Source organism: Microchirus variegatus, assembly GCF_963457635.1.
Source record: "Microchirus variegatus genome assembly, chromosome: 8".
Classification (NCBI taxonomy): Eukaryota; Metazoa; Chordata; class Actinopteri; order Pleuronectiformes; family Soleidae; genus Microchirus; species Microchirus variegatus.
Genome location: NC_139809.1, coordinates 20,703,192 through 20,720,327, shown reverse-complemented (window position 1 = coordinate 20,720,327; position 17,136 = coordinate 20,703,192). Strand labels below are relative to the sequence as shown.

Here is a 17,136-nt window from a genome sequence, read left to right as displayed (position 1 = left end):
ATTTTAGTGTCATCAGTCCACATCACCTTATTCCAAAATTAAGTTGGCTTGTCCAAATGTGCTTTAGCATACCTCAAGCGAGTCTGTTTGTGGCAGGTGCAGAGAAAAGGCTTTTTCTGAATTACTCTTCCATACAGCATCTCCTTGTGTAAAGTGTGCTGAATAGTTGAATGATGCACAGTGACAACATCTGCAGCAAAATGATGTTGTTGGTCTTTGGAGATGGTCTGGTCGGTTATTCATCTGTTCACTGGTAGTGATGATCACACAGACATACTAAATGAACAGCCTTTTGCTTTTAACTACGTAGATTGATGGACCAGTAATTGTTCTTCCGTCTCGCCTGCTCAATCGTAAGTCTGGACCATATGGTGTATAAATAATATCTCAATATAAAGCGGCACACAGGTTGTTTCCCTGGGCTCAGATATTTGCACTTGTGACAATACACTGTAAATACACTTAAATTCAGATAATCTGGTTTATTTAATTTTTTTTATGTTAAATGAGTTAGAAACAATGGAATTGACTAAAATGGTCAAATTCTGCTATAACACAAATAACTTTAGCTCAAAATTAAATAAGTTACTTTTTTAAATATAATTTTGTCATTTGCATATTGTAAATATGATTATTATTAATGCAACAGCTAGTCTACATGCCAATGTGTCTTTGGCAAGTCACTTAAACCCATTTTGCTCCTGGCAGCAGTGTATGAATGCATATGAAAGATGAGCGATAGAAAAATGCGCTGTAAATAGATGTGTGAAAGTCTGAGTGGGTGTGAATGGGTGAATGGCAAAACTGTAATGTAAAGCAGCTTTGCGTGGTCATCAAGACTAGAAAGCTACAGAAATAAAAACCATTTACCATATAATGAAAAAAAAACGCCTCATTAAGACATTTCCATAGTGTGTTTTACCTGTAAGTTGTAGCAGAACAGCATCTTTAAAAGGCAAGTGAAAAGACAGTCAGTTACCTTGAATAGAAATACGATTTTCCATTGATTGAAATGGTTGAAACATTTTGGTTTGGTGTTTTATGTATAGGTGGTTATGTGATGCTTTAATATAAAAATATTATATACTGTATGTCAATGTGGTCTGGTTTACTTGCTCCTGAATGAAAATTAATAGTTAGTATCTTCGAAGCTTGATGACATTATAAACTGGTATTTTTCAATTGCTTTTGCATTTTATGGACACATTATGATTGTCAAGTAAATAATGAATGAGTGGTCTCTGAGAAAATGTGGGTAAATCTCAAGGACGTTGCCACTGATGACTCCGTGGAAATAAATAACGTTGTTCCCTTTAATTTCAATTTCCGTGCGTGACATATATTGTGATCACCTGTCAGATGGTGGCGCCTGCGCACTGGACGGGGGAGGCGGAGAGGATGCAGCTGATCGCTCTCTATCACTCTCACTCTCTCTCTGCTGCCTGTGCCCTCCATCGTCAGAGGCGATCACACACACACACACACGCGCGCGCGCGCGAGGAGGCAAAAACAGATATCAGACAAGGGTTTTTTTGAAGGATAAGGAGGCAAATGTGCCGCTGATGAAGGTACACGTTCTGCCTGTTCCTGTCGGGAATACCCGGCGCTTCAGTGTTTGACATTGTGACCGCGGAGGGTGAAGGATGCTCGGCTGCAGGATGCTTTGAGGTGAGGAGGGAGAGGGGTGGGATTACAGATAGTGTTTCAAGGGAGATTTTCTTGGTTTTCCTCGCTGATTTGAGCAATAGTACTGGCTACTTTTCTGAAATCCGAACAGGTCAAGGACACAGAAATGGGTGATAATGTGTGCGCTCGGAGCTGTCAGCACCTCCAACCCCTGATGTAAACGGGTTTAGAGTAGTGACGCGTGATGCATGCTGCTCCGCCCCCCTCCTCCTCCCCCCCATTACGATAAAACGCTTCTGTGATAGATATCCACATCCACTCATTGCAAATGTGTGAATGATTGCGCGTGGTGGTGAGCTGAGAGTATAGTAAGCGTTCAATCCAGCTAATGTACTGAAGTCTACACGCGCTGGAATAACATCTTCCCATCACAGACGTGTAGTATATGATGCTATATGATATGGAGAAGGAGGATCAATTTATTTTTTTTACCCTCCATTCATTTATTCCATGGGCCTCTACCCGGATGTGCCTGCAGTTTCTGCAGAGAGAGAGAGAGATGGTGTGTGTGTGTGAGAGAGAGAGACTGTTTACCCGTCTTCTTGCTGCTGTGAAACCTGCTATATGCATGGTGTTCACTCTCATTAACTGAGCTTGGTGCCATTTGTGTGATGAATGTGGAAAACCAATAGATAAAGTGCGATTCTTACACAGTAGAGCATAAAATGTTTGATTTCCTGGGATTGATTCATTGGAAATGGGTTTGTCGTAAAGGTGTTGAGAGTATAGAGGCCTCCTGTGTTTCACATAGGTCTATATTGTGTGGCTGGGCAGTAAAAAGATCTATATCTCTGAGGTTTCAGCGGTTCTCGACTCTGTCCGTGGTGCTGAATGCAACAGCTGGAAGGAATAAATCAGTGTGAGGTGCCCTCATCAATGGCGTTCTCTGTACAGAGGAGACAAATGTGATGTGGTCATTTACAGCAAAAGGGATGAAAGTGCATTATCTTTATTAGGCACAATATGGTGTGTGTCATTGGGGGTGTTTTATTACATTTACAGATTTAAAAGCACCTATTATTTAAAAAAAAAAAAAATGCAGTTCACAGAATGAGATAAAGATCCCGCTTTCAACTGTTAGAGTTAACAGCAGATTATGTAACACTCTCAAGCTCTCCACGGCTGATTATATTTTTGCCTGAGTAAAAGTATAATAGACAGGGGTAGAACTTGCAGATTTAAGAATCAAGAAGTTGCACAGCCCGCTGCACAGCAGATAGATAAACATAATAACATAATATGGCAGAAAATATAAGAATAGAAACATAAATAAATATAAGAAACCTGGCAGAATATTGCTGAGTCATAAGTGTAAATGTGAATCACACACCCTCACTCTCTTTTGTCTTGTTCCTTGTCATCTCACACTTCTTCTGTCTTCTGTGTGTGTCTTGGATTTAGGAAGACTGGTGTAGATGCTGAGCCAGAGGAGAGTCCTGGGTGCAGCAGCCACAGCAGCAGCAGCAGCAGCCACAGCAGCAGTAGCAGCATCACCGGGGCCGTAGATGCCCTCTCAACAGTTCCACCCCCAGCCCTCTCTCAGGCCTCTGTGGGAGAGCCAGGACAGAGAGGAGACAGCTCCTGCTCTGACAGTTCTGTAGAGTCCAGCTCCACTGAGGAGGAGGAGGACGAGGAGGAGGAAGATCCCAATATGTTCTCCTCAAAGTTCCTCAGTGGGGCCAACCCCCTCAATGCTGTGTCCTCTGCTGTGAATAAGTTTGGTTTATTTGGAGATGAAGGGGAGGGGGGTAAAAAACAGAAACCTCCTCCCCAACAGGGGGCAAAGCCACGTGGAGGAGAGCATCCAGGAGCAGGTCTTAGCAAAGGCCCTCAACAGCAGCAACAGGGAGCCCAAAAGTTAGGGCAGGCCCCCCCTATGCAAAAGAGCCAGCCATCTTCGAAACAAGGATCACCAAAGCTGCATGGAAATGGACAAACTGGGCTCCCGAACAAGGCTGGTGGGCAACAAACTGCTCCAAAGGCAGACGCACAGCCTGGAGGTCAACCTAAGGTCCAAATTCAGCAAGGTTCACCTGAACCTGGAGCTCAACCAGTTTCTCCAAAGGCATTATCTCAACAACATGTTCCACCGAAGACAGGGACACAACAAGAACCTGCAAAGGGTGGGGTGCAAAGGTCCACGAAAGCTGGGCAACAAAAACCCGGATCACAGCAAGGTTCACCTAAAGTAGGACAGCAACAGCAGGTGTCACCAAAAACTGGACTACGACAGCAAGGTTCCCCAACAGTTGCGCAACCGGGCTCACCGAAGGTGGGTCAGCAGCAGCAGCAGCAGCAGCAACAAGGCCTCAGGACTACATCACAACACCAGTCCTCTGATAAACCCCAGCAACAAGGCCTAAAGGGACAGAATACACCAGGCCAGTCACCACTAACAACAACGAAGGCTGGATCTCAGACAAAACAAGTCATTAAGGCCCTTTGCCCAGTTTGTAACACAACAGAACTCAATATGCATACCAAGGAACCACCTAACCACAAAACCTGCACACATTGTAAAAGTGAAGTGTGCAGCTTATGTGGCTTCAGCCCTCCAGACTCTGATGTAAGTACTGGCTGCTAATTACATTTTATATACAGTATGAATGTTTTGAATGTCTCAATATTCTCTCTTGATTTTTTTTGCATATACAGTACAGCAGTGTTGCCCAAACTTGCTAAACGGGGACCCATTTTTAAAAAACCCAATAAAAATCGTGATAATAGCTAATTTGTGCATTGGTTTGGCAACTAATATACAGATATATCTGTGATGTTTGATACATTAATAAAAATTTAATTTCATACATGTTATTTAAAACATACAAATATAAATCTTAACAAAATCCATCCGTCTTCTACCACTTTATCCTAAATGGTTGGGAACCGTCCCAAAAAATCTGCCGTACTGCAGTTCAGTATGATTAAAAAGCTCAACACTGTATTGACAATATTTTTTGTTTCTTCTTTATAGAAGCAGAATATTTATTATATGGTTAAAATAATCTATATTTTGAAAGGACTTGTTATTGCTAGGTGGCAAATGCATCAGCACAAATGTGTTGGTAACAGCTTGGTTGTTTAATAGATGAAATGACTACATCTGACTGATATTGTTATTATCAGTAAATATTAAATGTTATGATCAGTATTGGTATTGGACTGTCAGTAACACAGAGGATGTCAGATAGAGAGATTTTGTTTTATGTTTAATTTTAAATGAAAAAACAATCCTACTACATAATATTATGAATCACGATGATCTGGCTAAAAGGGAAAGATACAGGCTCACACTTTTGGCCTTGTCAAAATAAACTTTAATGATTATCTGCAATTCACCAGGATCTACTGTTATTTCTGACACCATTTAACTTTGTGAACTGTATATATTATTTCCTTGTCATGTTCAACATCATCCAAATTAATGTATCTTTTAATGTGTTCTTGTACAGGGGCGTGAGTGGCTTTGTCTTACCTGCCAGATACATAGAGCTCAAGGAACTTCTGAATCATCAGGACCTGCCATGAAAAAGGCCACACCGAGCAAAGTTGAACCTGTCAAAAAAGAGCTGTCAGCACCAGGTTCACCTCAGAAAGTACAGATTAGATCTGAAGCTGCTAAAGGGCCAGAAAGTCCAAAACAGCGCAACCCAGCTGTTCAGAAAATGACACCTGAGACCCAACGAGCATCTGGGTCTCAAAAACCGGACCAGACTAATCAAATTGGATGCAAGCAAAGCACCGCCAGCTCAGCTTCCCAGCAGGAATCGGGAAGTTTATTTGGCTTTGGTGGTGCTAAGAAAGAATCTGCAAAACCCCAGGAGTCAGTGACTGGGAAGATGTTTGGTTTTGGTTCCTCCATTTTCAGTTCAGCATCTACTTTGATAGCCTCAGCTGTTCAAGATGAACCCAAAACAACACCGCCAGTTTCTCCCAAAATTCAGACTAAAAAGGAGACCGAACCATCATCTGGCCAAATGTCAGAACAAGACAAGAAACATGAGCCACCCCAGCAGGCAAAGGCCAAAGGTGACAAACTTCCATCAGAGACTTCAAAGACTCCTAAAGCAGGACAGTCCACATGTCCACTCTGTAAGGTTATGCTCAACATGGGGTCAAAGGAGATTCCCAACTACAACTCCTGCACTGAATGCAAATGCGTTGTCTGCAACCAGTGTGGATTTAACCCCATGCCAAATGTTAAAGAGGTAAGGTGTATTATATGTATCCATGATAAGTAATATACCATCATTTTCCATAAAGAAGTTACATGCATCACTTTATCTTTCTAAATACTCCTAGGTGATAAATTAAGTTTCTACAGAACCTGACAGATGGTCCAGTCTTTGTAGTTACGTCATTGTCTGGAATGTTCATTCGAAACTCCTGTTCATGGGGGTGTTCAAGAACATAAATAGATTGATTATAACTACTTTTGGATAGACAATCTCTAGTACTGAAGAATAATTTAGAAATATGTTCACATAGTGTATATATATATAAATAAATAAATAAGTGGAGTTAAGAATTATGGGGCAAAGACTGTTCTCTCCAGTCTTAAGTTCAGGCTTATCTGAAAATGTGGCTCGATGACGCACCAGAACCATAATTAGTGCAACGATATAAAAACCCTCAGCTGTTTATCAATTCCGTTATGTAACTTCACCTGCTCCTACACTTTGATTTGCTTGCTTGCTTGCTGGCTGAGATGAGATGATTCTTACTTCGATGCAAAAACACAGAAAAGCTCTGCCACTTTATTTAAAATTCCCAAAGATGTGGAAATGAAGTAGAAAGAGAGGAGAAAGAGGGAGACAGAGATGAGGACTGTAGCTAAACCAGCTCTGTCTTTGTGTAAGGTATGTACTGACACCAACAGCTGGGACACACTCATACACACGCTTTAGTGGGGACTGAATCCAGGGAATGTCACTCCCCTACATTCCTCAGACCTCTATGTTTGTTTAACAGGAAGTTTGATACCAGTGCATTTACGTTAATATAATACACAGAGACATTCATCAGCTGGGATCCCCCACTTACGTGTGTGTGTGTGTGTGTGTCGGGCTCCTCTCGTGCACACACCGCCAGCATCACAGTGCAGCAAATGTAGCTGAAATACCTAAAGCAACATTTTAATAATTCAAATTTGTTTAGTTAGTTTCACCATGGGTTGACAAAGTCAGAGGAAATATTTATTCGTCGATTTACATGCACTTTGAGAACCTGAATGACACAGACTAAACCACTCTGTAGAGTGCATACCTACACCAAGGCCAAACAATCCTATACATCTTTTTAGCTCTTATAAGACATAATAATGATAATAATAATAATAATAATAATAACAATAATAATAATAATTTATCAAGCACTTTTTAAGATTCACGTTACAAAATGCTTAAGATAAAAAAAAACGGTAATAAAACAATCTGTTTTATAAGGAAGACACATTCAGTCCATAAAACCAATATTATCACAAGAGCAGAAATTACGAATTAAAGTTCAAATAATTGGGGAATGCTTTCCGATAAAAGTATGTTTTCCAGAGAAAATAATGTAGCTGACTGCGCAGAGCTGATCTGAGCATTTCCCCCACCGAATTTAATACACTCGTAAATCTCAATACCAAAAAGGTATGATTATTTACATCCATATTTACGTTAATTTGTTGTTCCTGAGTATTGATAAAACTGTCTAACAGCCCTGTGCTCTTTATTAATATGATTAAAAAACTCTTGGAACTGCTCCTATAACTGGCTGTGCACAAAAATGAAATGATTATGTAATAATGACATAAAGGTTATGTTAGACAGGTTATCTTTGGCCACACCAAACAGAGGAGGGCTACACTGTCTTGATGAATCTTGAATTACATCTTCTAGTTTATCTAAAGCACAAAGGCCATGACACTGGACTCTTGACCCTGTAATTAACTACAGTAGACACATAGTAGACTATTGGACAGTCTAAGGTGACTCAATCTTGTGATATTGTCAAAAACTAATGGCTAAAATATTTGTGGACCAAGATCAAGCTCTGTCTGTGTATTTTGCAAACTCTCTGTAGAAGTGAATGTGGTACCAATTTATAGCTCTAACCACTGAATTACAGTCATTACTGTTAATCAGCTTTATCATTTTAGATTCAAACAAATGGCAGGGGGTGAGTTAGGTTGCCTGTTTGATGGTGCTGTGTCATTACACAGCTGCATCAGCCCCATATGTCATTTTAAGTATGAATATTGGCCTTTATAGAGCTTGATCGCTTTCTTTCATTTGCAGAGGCACTATTGCCAAATGAATTTGTGTATATACTGTATGTGAGCGTTTTTTTTCTGTTTAGTTTTAAGCACCACATATCCTATACCTACATACTTGTATATTTTTGGCATACTGTTAAACTTAATTATGACTTCATTCAGACCTCTATTAACATCTGTCCTGAGAGATTCCACCACATTTCCAACAGTTTTTAGTATGACTGTTAACAGCTGGCATTAAAATGCACCCTGGATGTGTGACCACATGAGGTCAGATTTTACTTTTTTCCATACTGTATTTAAATACCCACTGACACCATGTCTGTTTGTGATAAAAACGTTTTAATGAGTCTTGGTGACTACGAATGGTGGCTACAAATAAACCAATGTATGGGTTCTGAATAGTGTGGAAAAATAATGTGAAACTGTAATTGGTCAAAGCGGTCCTACTCAGCTGAGGGGGTGGTCTCTAATGCATCGTGAGGACAGATCACATTCATGCAGGCTCAGGGATATGGCCACACACTTCCTCAACCCACCTCTGAATGTGTTTTTGTGATCGGATATGATGCATTCAGGATGGGTTGGGAGCACTGAGGGCTGAACTTGTGCTGTCTGCATGAGGTCTGAATGGGGTGTATAATTATGTGTGGTTTTTTGAACATGGATCTGAATAATGTGTTTATTTGTTGTGTTTTTAAGGAAAAGGAGTGGCTTTGTCTAAACTGCCAGGTAAAGAGAGCTGCTGCAGCAAGTGAAACTCAGAAAGATACATATTTGGTCAGTTCATCTCCAAAAAAGCCTGCAACAGCACAACCTATGCAACAAAGGACTTCTTTACCAGGGTCTCCACTTCGGAAAGGATCTACACCAGCTGCACAACCAGCCAAGGCTGAAGCTGCTAAAGGACCAGGTGGTCATAAAGAGGCCAACTCAGCTCCTGGTCAGAAAACACCTCAGCAGAGTGAAGAAACTGGTCCTCAGAAAAAAACAGAACAAACAGGCCAAACAACACAAAAGCAAGGCAGTGCCAGTGTAGTTAAACAACAAGATTCAGGAGGCTTCTTTGGCCTAGGTGGTCCTAAGCCCGAAGATAGAAAGCCTGCAGAATCAGTGACAGGAAAGATGTTTGGTTTTGGCTCATCAATCTTAAGTTCTGCATCTACTTTAATTTCCACCACTGTTCAAGAAGAGCCAAAAATCACACCACCCGTCTCTCCTAAAATACCATCTGCAAAGGGCACCAACTCCCCCAAGAAATGTGATCCAGAGAGGAAACCAGAACTACAGCAGGCCAAGATTCCTTCAGAAGAGCAGCTGAAAGGAACAAATTCTCCTTTAAAGCAAAATCAAGCTTCCCCAGTTATTTCTCAAGCAGTCCAATCTACCTGTCCTCTCTGTAAACTGGAACTCAATGTGGGCTCGAAAGATCCACCCAACTTTAACATCTGCACAGAGTGCAAAAATATTGTCTGTAACCAATGTGGATTTAACCCCATGCCAAATGTCAAGGAGGTAAGACTGAAATAATATTTTACGTTGCACAATTACTTAATTATGTTACTTTAGATTAGCAATTTGTAAATAATGTAATATCCAACATAACTAATCTGTATTTAATTTGACTTTTTACCTACTTGTTCTAAATACAGGAGAAGGAGTGGTTATGCCTCAACTGCCAGATGCAGAGAGCACTTGGAGCATCTGAGCCTCCAGGAACCCCTATGATGAAAACACAGGCCTCACCAAATAAAGTTCCTGTATCTGCCAATGTTCTGAAGAAAGAAATCCCCCCAACAGACAAACCTCAGAGCAAAGTCATTCCAACACAAGTTGAATCTAAATTAAAGGAGGTCTCTGCACCAGGATCCCCTCAGAGGAAACCACCACCAGCAGAGCAGAAAGGAAAGGGTCATGTGAAAGGACCAGAAATTCAGAAGCAGGGCAGCCCAGTTCCTGGTCAAAAAACTCCACAACATGGCCAGAAAATTTCAGACCACACAAGTCAATCTGGGCATAAACAGAGTAATAGTGCCACTGCTAGACGAGATGAATCTGGGGGGTTCTTTGGATTTGGTCATTCTAAACCTCAACCTGATGCTACAAAGCCTACAGAATCACTGGGTGGAAAAATGTTTGGGTTTGGTTCCTCCATATTCAGTTCAGCATCAACTTTAGTAAACTCAGCTGGCCCAGATGAATCTAATACAACACCACCAGTCTCTCCCAAGATGTCCGCTGCAACGGCAGCCAAATCACCCCAAAAACAAGAACAGGCGAAGAAACTTGAGCAGGACCAACAAACCAAGGCACCTCTGTTGCTACAAGCCAATAAAGAAAAAGCTCCAAAAGGCTTGGTCACTTTCCCACCTGTTCCCAAAGCAAGGCAAACTACCTGTCCACTTTGTAAGGTGGAACTCAACTTTGGCTCCAAGGAACCTTCCAACTACGATACCTGTACTGAATGCAAGAACGTAGTCTGTAACCAATGTGGATTTAATCCAATGCTTAATGTTTCAGAGGTAATGAGCTGAAAGATTCCACAATTTATGTTGAAATTACACTATAATACAATGTTACAGATTGTAAAATGTATGGTAGATAATAATTGAACAGCAGTATATTGTGTACTTCAGAATGTACATACTGTTAATTGATGTAGAAAAGTGTTTGCATAATACAGGTGTTGTAAATGTTCCATATTTTAATTTGACATACTTTCTTGTTGCAGGTGAAAGAATGGTTATGCCTCAATTGTCAGATGCAGAGAGCTCTGAGTGCATCTGAACTTAGAGGACCTCCTATGAAACCTGAGAGTACAGCTAGTAAAATGTCTCCATCTGTGGTACATCAAAAAATAACCACTCATAATCAAGTTGATGCTCCAAAGAAGGAACTGCTAAAATCCGATGCACCTAAAAAGATACAGAATCCAATGTCTGATACAGTACAAAAAGCGGGGGGTATCACTCAAGGTTCTCCACAGAAGACACATAATACATCAGACAAAGAAGCAGAAAATAAAACACAGGCTAGTCTGACCCCTGACCAGAAATCTCATCGGGATATAAAAGGAGCATTAGCATTAAACAAAGTTGATGCAAGTGGACCTGATACTTCTACAACAACAGAGTCCGTGACTGGGAAGATGTTTGGATTTGGTTCCTCCATTTTCAGCTCAGCATCCACTTTGATATCATCTGCTGTTCAGGAAGAATCACACACCACACCACCGGGGTCACGTAAGATGTCTGCACAATCACAAGGTTCTCCCAAGATTTCTCCGAAGGGTATATCAGCAGCTTCCCCCAAAATGTCACCAGCAAAAGAGCCCAAAACAATGACTCAAAAGTCAGAGCATGAGAAGAAACTAGAGGGATCCCACCCTAGCAAAGAGGATGAAGCTCCATCACAGCTGACAAAGGCAAAAACAGTGTCCAAAACATCTCCTAATGCAGACCAGACCACCTGTCCACTGTGTAAGGTGGAGATTAACATTAATTCCAAGGACCCTCCAAACTACAACACTTGCACTGAGTGCAAGACTACTGTCTGTAGCCAATGTGGATTCAACCCCATACCTATTGGAGAGGTAAGTGATAGTAAACATTAACATTTTTCAGGACAGAAGCTGATTTTTCATGTATCCCTTTCATCGAGACTATGTAATGTGAGACTGTGTGAATTTAACATAATTTGAGTATAGATCGTGTGCTACTTTTTTACATTGACATTAGTGACATATAGCGTATTCTTCCAGGACTTATTTTAAATACATGGGTTGTTCAGAAATACTGTAATCCCAATCCCAATTCCATAGCAACACATAACCATTCTCAACTTTGCTATAGGTACAAGAATGGCTATGTCTCAACTGCCAGATGAAGAGAGCAATTGGAGTGTCTGAGCCCCCAGGGATTCCGACAATTAAATCCCAGACTTCACCAAGTAAAGCTCCTTCACCTACTGCAGCACAAATGAAGGATTCCTGCAAAACAGCTGCACCTCAAAAGACAAATATTCCAGGCTCTGCTTTGCAAAAGAAAGAGATCTCAGAAACAGTCTCACTACAGCAAAATCAATCCACACCATCAGTGCAGTCTGGCAAACCTGACACTCCTACTTCACCTTTAAAACAGGGCAGCCAGGAACAACAGAAAAAAGGTCCTGTCAAACTACTAGATCAAGCAAGTCAACCTGGAAGTAAGCAGAGTGATGTTCCTGCAGAAACACATCAAGAGACCGGAGGATTATTTGGCTTTGGTAGTCCTAAATCTCAACCAGATGCTGCAAACCCTGCAGGGTCAGTGAGTGGGAAAATGTTTGGCTTTGGTTCTTCAATCTTCAGTTCTGCATCTACTCTGATAACTTCAGCACCTCAGGACCAACCTCCTGCAAAAGAGGTAGCTGCCAAAAAGAAAGGAGACCAAGGGAAGCCGCAACAGCTGCAGCAGACCAAGAAACTTACATTGGATGAGACCAAAGTGGAAAAGGCATCTTCAGAGCTTCCAAAAGGAAGTTCCCAAGTAGATGTTAAACCAGGTCAATCTACATGTCCATTGTGTAAAGCTGAACTCAATGTTGGGTCTAAGGATCAGCCAAACTTCAGTACCTGTACTGAATGCAAGAATGATGTGTGTCAGCAGTGTGGATTCAATCCTATGCCAAATGAAACAGCGGTAAGAATACTTATTTTCAAGTATCTCTTATGTTTAAATGCATGACTTTGTTACTTTTTCAGAATCTTAAATATTAGATTTCAATTTACTCTGTATTGCTAGGTTTACTGCATAAAAGCTGCTGAAACTGTTATGCTGGGTTCGCCCCGGACCCAACATGAATTTCTCGCATGACAAAGTTGCATAAAAAGTAATTGCATAGACTCGACTTTCACTTTGGCCTTGGCTGAGCAGCGCAAGGGGCCTGAAAAATTGTTGTGCGTCCGGTGTGAAAAAAGCATTACAAGAACATAAGTGATTAATGTACATGAAATACAGATTACAACATATTATGTAATCAAACTTTTTTTTTCAAATTTTAAGGTGAAGGAATGGTTGTGTCTCAACTGCCAGATGCAACGGGCTCTTGGAGTAACACAGCCTCCAGAGGTCACCTCTGTTAGATCTCAAAATCATGCAAAACCTGACACCATCACTCCACCCAAAGAAGAAAAGTTAGACTCATCAGCACCTAAGTCACCTCAGAGGAAACTGACTATAACAGCACAGACAGCTGCACCTCAGGAGGATAAAAAGAAACTACCAGTTTCTCCTCAGAAAATGTCACATGAACCACATAAGACAATTGGTCTTCAAAAATCACCAGACATTGCAAGGAAAACTGAACAGAAACAGAGTAACACAGCAGGACAGCCAGAATCAGGAGGCTTCTTTGGTTTTGGTGGTGGAAAAACTCAACCCAGTCCTGCAAAGCCTGCAGAGTCAGTTGGGGGGAAGATGTTTGGCTTTGGGTCTTCTATTTTTAGTTCAGCCTCAACGTTGATGACCTCAGCTGAGCCTAAGACTACACCTCCAGTTTCTCCAAAGATGTCTCCTGCAAAAGAGATCAAATCTGCTCTACAGAAGAAAGAAGATCAGAATAAATCAGAACAAATCAAGCAAACCAAGACACTGCCATTCGTACAGGCGAAAGTTGAGAAAGCCGCAGCAGAGCTTCCAAAGGCTGCTCCAGCCTCACAGAGCACTGTCAAACCAAGCCAGTCTACATGTCCACTCTGTCAGGTTGAACTCACCTTTGGGTCTAAGAATCAGCCTAACTACAGTACCTGTACAGAATGCAAGAATACTGTCTGCAACCAGTGTGGCTTCAACCCCATGCCAAATGTGTCAGAAGTAAGTGAATTTGCTCAGTGATGTATATCCCAACATTTTTGTTGCACTTTACTCTGCTTTTATTGGTATTTCACATTGTCTTCTGTTATAATGTTGTATCATATAAATGTACAGTGCCACCCCTATTCAAGATAATATGGTTTGCCCACAGGTGAAGGAGTGGTTGTGCCTGACCTGTCAGGTTCAAAGAGCTGTAAAGACAGCAGAAATGGCAAGTCCACCGGAGATGAACACCCAGACATCATCTAACAAAGTTTCCACACCTGTTTCTGCTCCAAAAGATGTCACTGCTAATCACAAGTCAGATAATGTGTCCACACAAAAAGCAGACATGCCAGACAAAAAACAGAAGGGCAGTTCAATTCCAGGTGCACCACAGAAAGAGGAAACTAAAACCCAACTTCAAGCTGATAATACCCAAACATTAGCCTTTGTTGGAAAGGAGATCCAAGATGCTGTGTCAGCATCAGCAACAGATGAGAAAACTGCCTCATCGATGACTGTGAAACCTTCTCCTATCAGCACTGATATGCAAATGTCTGTTGAGAAGAAAAAGGATCTGACACCACCAAGTTCTCCTACAATTGAAGTAGCATCAGTAAAGAAAGAGGAGAAACCTGAAATAGTTAAAGAATCTTCTGATCACGTATTGAAGTCTGCTGATGAATTAAAGCCCCCAAAAGCACAAAGCAAAGACTCAAACCTTGAAATCTCTGTTGCCAAATCTGTGCAACCAGAAGCACAGCCAACACATGAAGATTCAGGACGGTTCTTTAGCTTTGGCAGTCCTAAATCTCAGCGTGCAGACTCAAAGACTACTGAGACTGTGACTGGGAAGATGATGGGATTTGGTTCATCCATGTTTAGCTCAGCATCCAATGTGATAACATCTGCAGTTCAGGAAGAGTCCCGCGCAACACAACAAACTTCCCCTAAAATGTCTGCCCCTATTTCTCTGAGAAACGATTCAGCAAAGGAGGTTAAACATCCTACTGCTCAGAAGCTACACCAAGAAAAAGACCAGACTATACAAGTCAAGGCTCTTCCACCAGGACAGACCCAAGTGGACAAAGGTCCATCAGAGCCTCCAAAACCAGATCATCCCCAAGCATCAACAGAAGGGAACCAGTCTTGTCCACTCTGTAAAACAGAGCTTAATATGGCCTCCAATGATCTACCTAACTACAAGACCTGCACAGAATGCAAAACCAATGTCTGCAACAAATGTGGATTTAGCCCTATGCTAAATGTAACCGAGGTAAGTGAAATACAATGTTTTCTGATAATCTAAACACTGGTGTTTGAATAACAGCTTTCACATGAGTTGGAATGTAGGTTTGAGATAATCTTTTGTACTACCTGATAACCTGTTGTCTCCTCGCATCAAATAAAGTTTGTATTGTTACCAATATATCAACATGTTTTGAAGAATGCATTGCCAACACACTCAAAGTTTTTTACTCAGGTTCTTTTTGTTTTTTTAGGTAAAGGAATGGCTATGCCTCAACTGCCAGATGCAGAGAGCACTTGGAGCTTCTGAACCTCCAGGCCTCCCCATGATAAAACCCCAACTTCCCTCAAGCAAAGGTGTCCCTGTCACCACGCAGAACAAAGAAACCCCAGTGTCAGGTTCTCCTGAAGACAAAAAAGGTCTTGTTAATGTGATTACAACCAAAGATACGGAATCCCCAACCCTTGATGATCCAACAAAGAAAAGCACCTCTAAAGCAGCTCCAGCTATCACAAAGACTGATTCCCAAAATCCTCCTCGAGAGATTCCCAAAAAAGAACCTGATAAACCCCAGCAGCAGCCTGCAAAAACAAAGACTGCTCCTGCTGAGTATGCTCCTCGATCAGATCCAGAGGCAGAGAAATCATCTCCAAAGCAGTCCCCAAAACCTGGGACTTCTCCCGCCAACTCTGCGCCTCCATCAGCTCCTGCTAAACAAGAATCAGGAGGCTTCTTTGGCTTTGGTGGACCTAAAATACAGCCTGACACAGCAAAGCCTGCTGAGTCAGTGACAGGAAAAATGTTTGGCTTTGGGTCATCTTTCTTGAGTTCTGCATCCACTTTGATAACATCAGCTGTTCAGGATGAACCTAAAACTACCCCACCGACACCACGGAAGATGTCCACTACAGCCCATGTTTCTCCTAAAACTACACCGCAAGCTTCCCCCAAAACATTGCCTGCAAAAGACACCAAGCCTCCTGCTGTGCAGAAAATGGATGAGAGGAAACCAGAGAAACCCCAGCAGGACAAGACTTCTACAACTGTACAGGCCAAAGTGGATAAAGCTCCATCAGTGCTTCCAAAAGCACCAGCATACATCCAACATTCTCCAAAAACCGATCAGTCTGTCTGCCCACTGTGCAAGGTCGAACTAAATGTGGGCTCCAAAGATCCCCCCAACTACAACACTTGCACACAATGCAAGATGACAGCCTGCAATCAATGTGGATTTAGTACAATGCCAAATATAGCAGAGGTAAATCATTCCAACAACTGTTGATTTCACATTTTTTTTATAAAAAGTATTTACATTGTTTGTTTTTTAGAATTACATATTTTTTTTTTATTTCAAGACCATTCAAGGGTCCAGTGTGTAAAGTCTTAAAATTGGAACATGTTGAGGAATTATCTTTTTCACCTCTCTTCCTTTCCCAAGTGAACTACTGTGACCCTTTGCATATGAGAAGGGATATAAACTCCCTTTCACTACTCGCTTTACCATTTCCTTTCTGTATTTGTTGATTTATGGATTGGGTCTAAATGGCTGAATCCACTCTTCGTTTGCATAGTAAGCATCCACTTGAAAATAAGAGTCTGGCTGGTTTGTCTATTTAGACTGCTGCACAAACCTAGCAGTGCAAGATGACGGCCTCCATAAAGCAAAGCTCTTGCCCCCAAGTACACAAAACATTTTTTCTAAGGTTTTGATAACAATGGTTTGCTTTCATTAAAGCAGTTACACACTTATACAAACATACTTGCTGCGGGGGTTTAGTCAATTTCTGTGAATAACTTTTTATTTAAAGTTTTATTTAAACTTTAATTTTAAATGTTACACACTGGAACCTTTTACTGTCGAATGTTTGATTTAATTCAATTTGCTTTGATAACAAATTATTTGCCAATGAAAATAAATTTATACAATTTTAATTTACACTGGTTTGCTGAACTTTCAAACTGAAAGTTTCAACAGCTGGTTAATTCCACCCATTATGTCTGTTTTAATACACAATTATAGAATGTAAAGGGTATACTGAAACATGTTTCCTCCTGGGTTTGTATATTTGAAAGCGCTGATGTTTGTTTCTGATTTATGCTTTCTA

At 41.1% G+C, this 17,136-nt stretch overlaps 1 protein-coding gene across 1 annotated transcript in view; it reads left to right on the top strand.

Annotated features, from left to right (window-relative positions):
- Positions 1-3,337: 3,337 nt before the first annotated feature.
- Positions 3,338-17,136, top strand: part of pclob (piccolo presynaptic cytomatrix protein b) — a gene marked incomplete at both ends in the record, with an annotated part of 78,793 nt that continues 64,994 nt past the window's right edge. The window contains one exon of the mRNA XM_083894276.1: positions 3,338-4,252. Within this exon, the coding sequence (XP_083750402.1) occupies positions 3,338-4,252 (915 nt within the window). The remainder of the gene's footprint in view (positions 4,253-17,136) is intronic.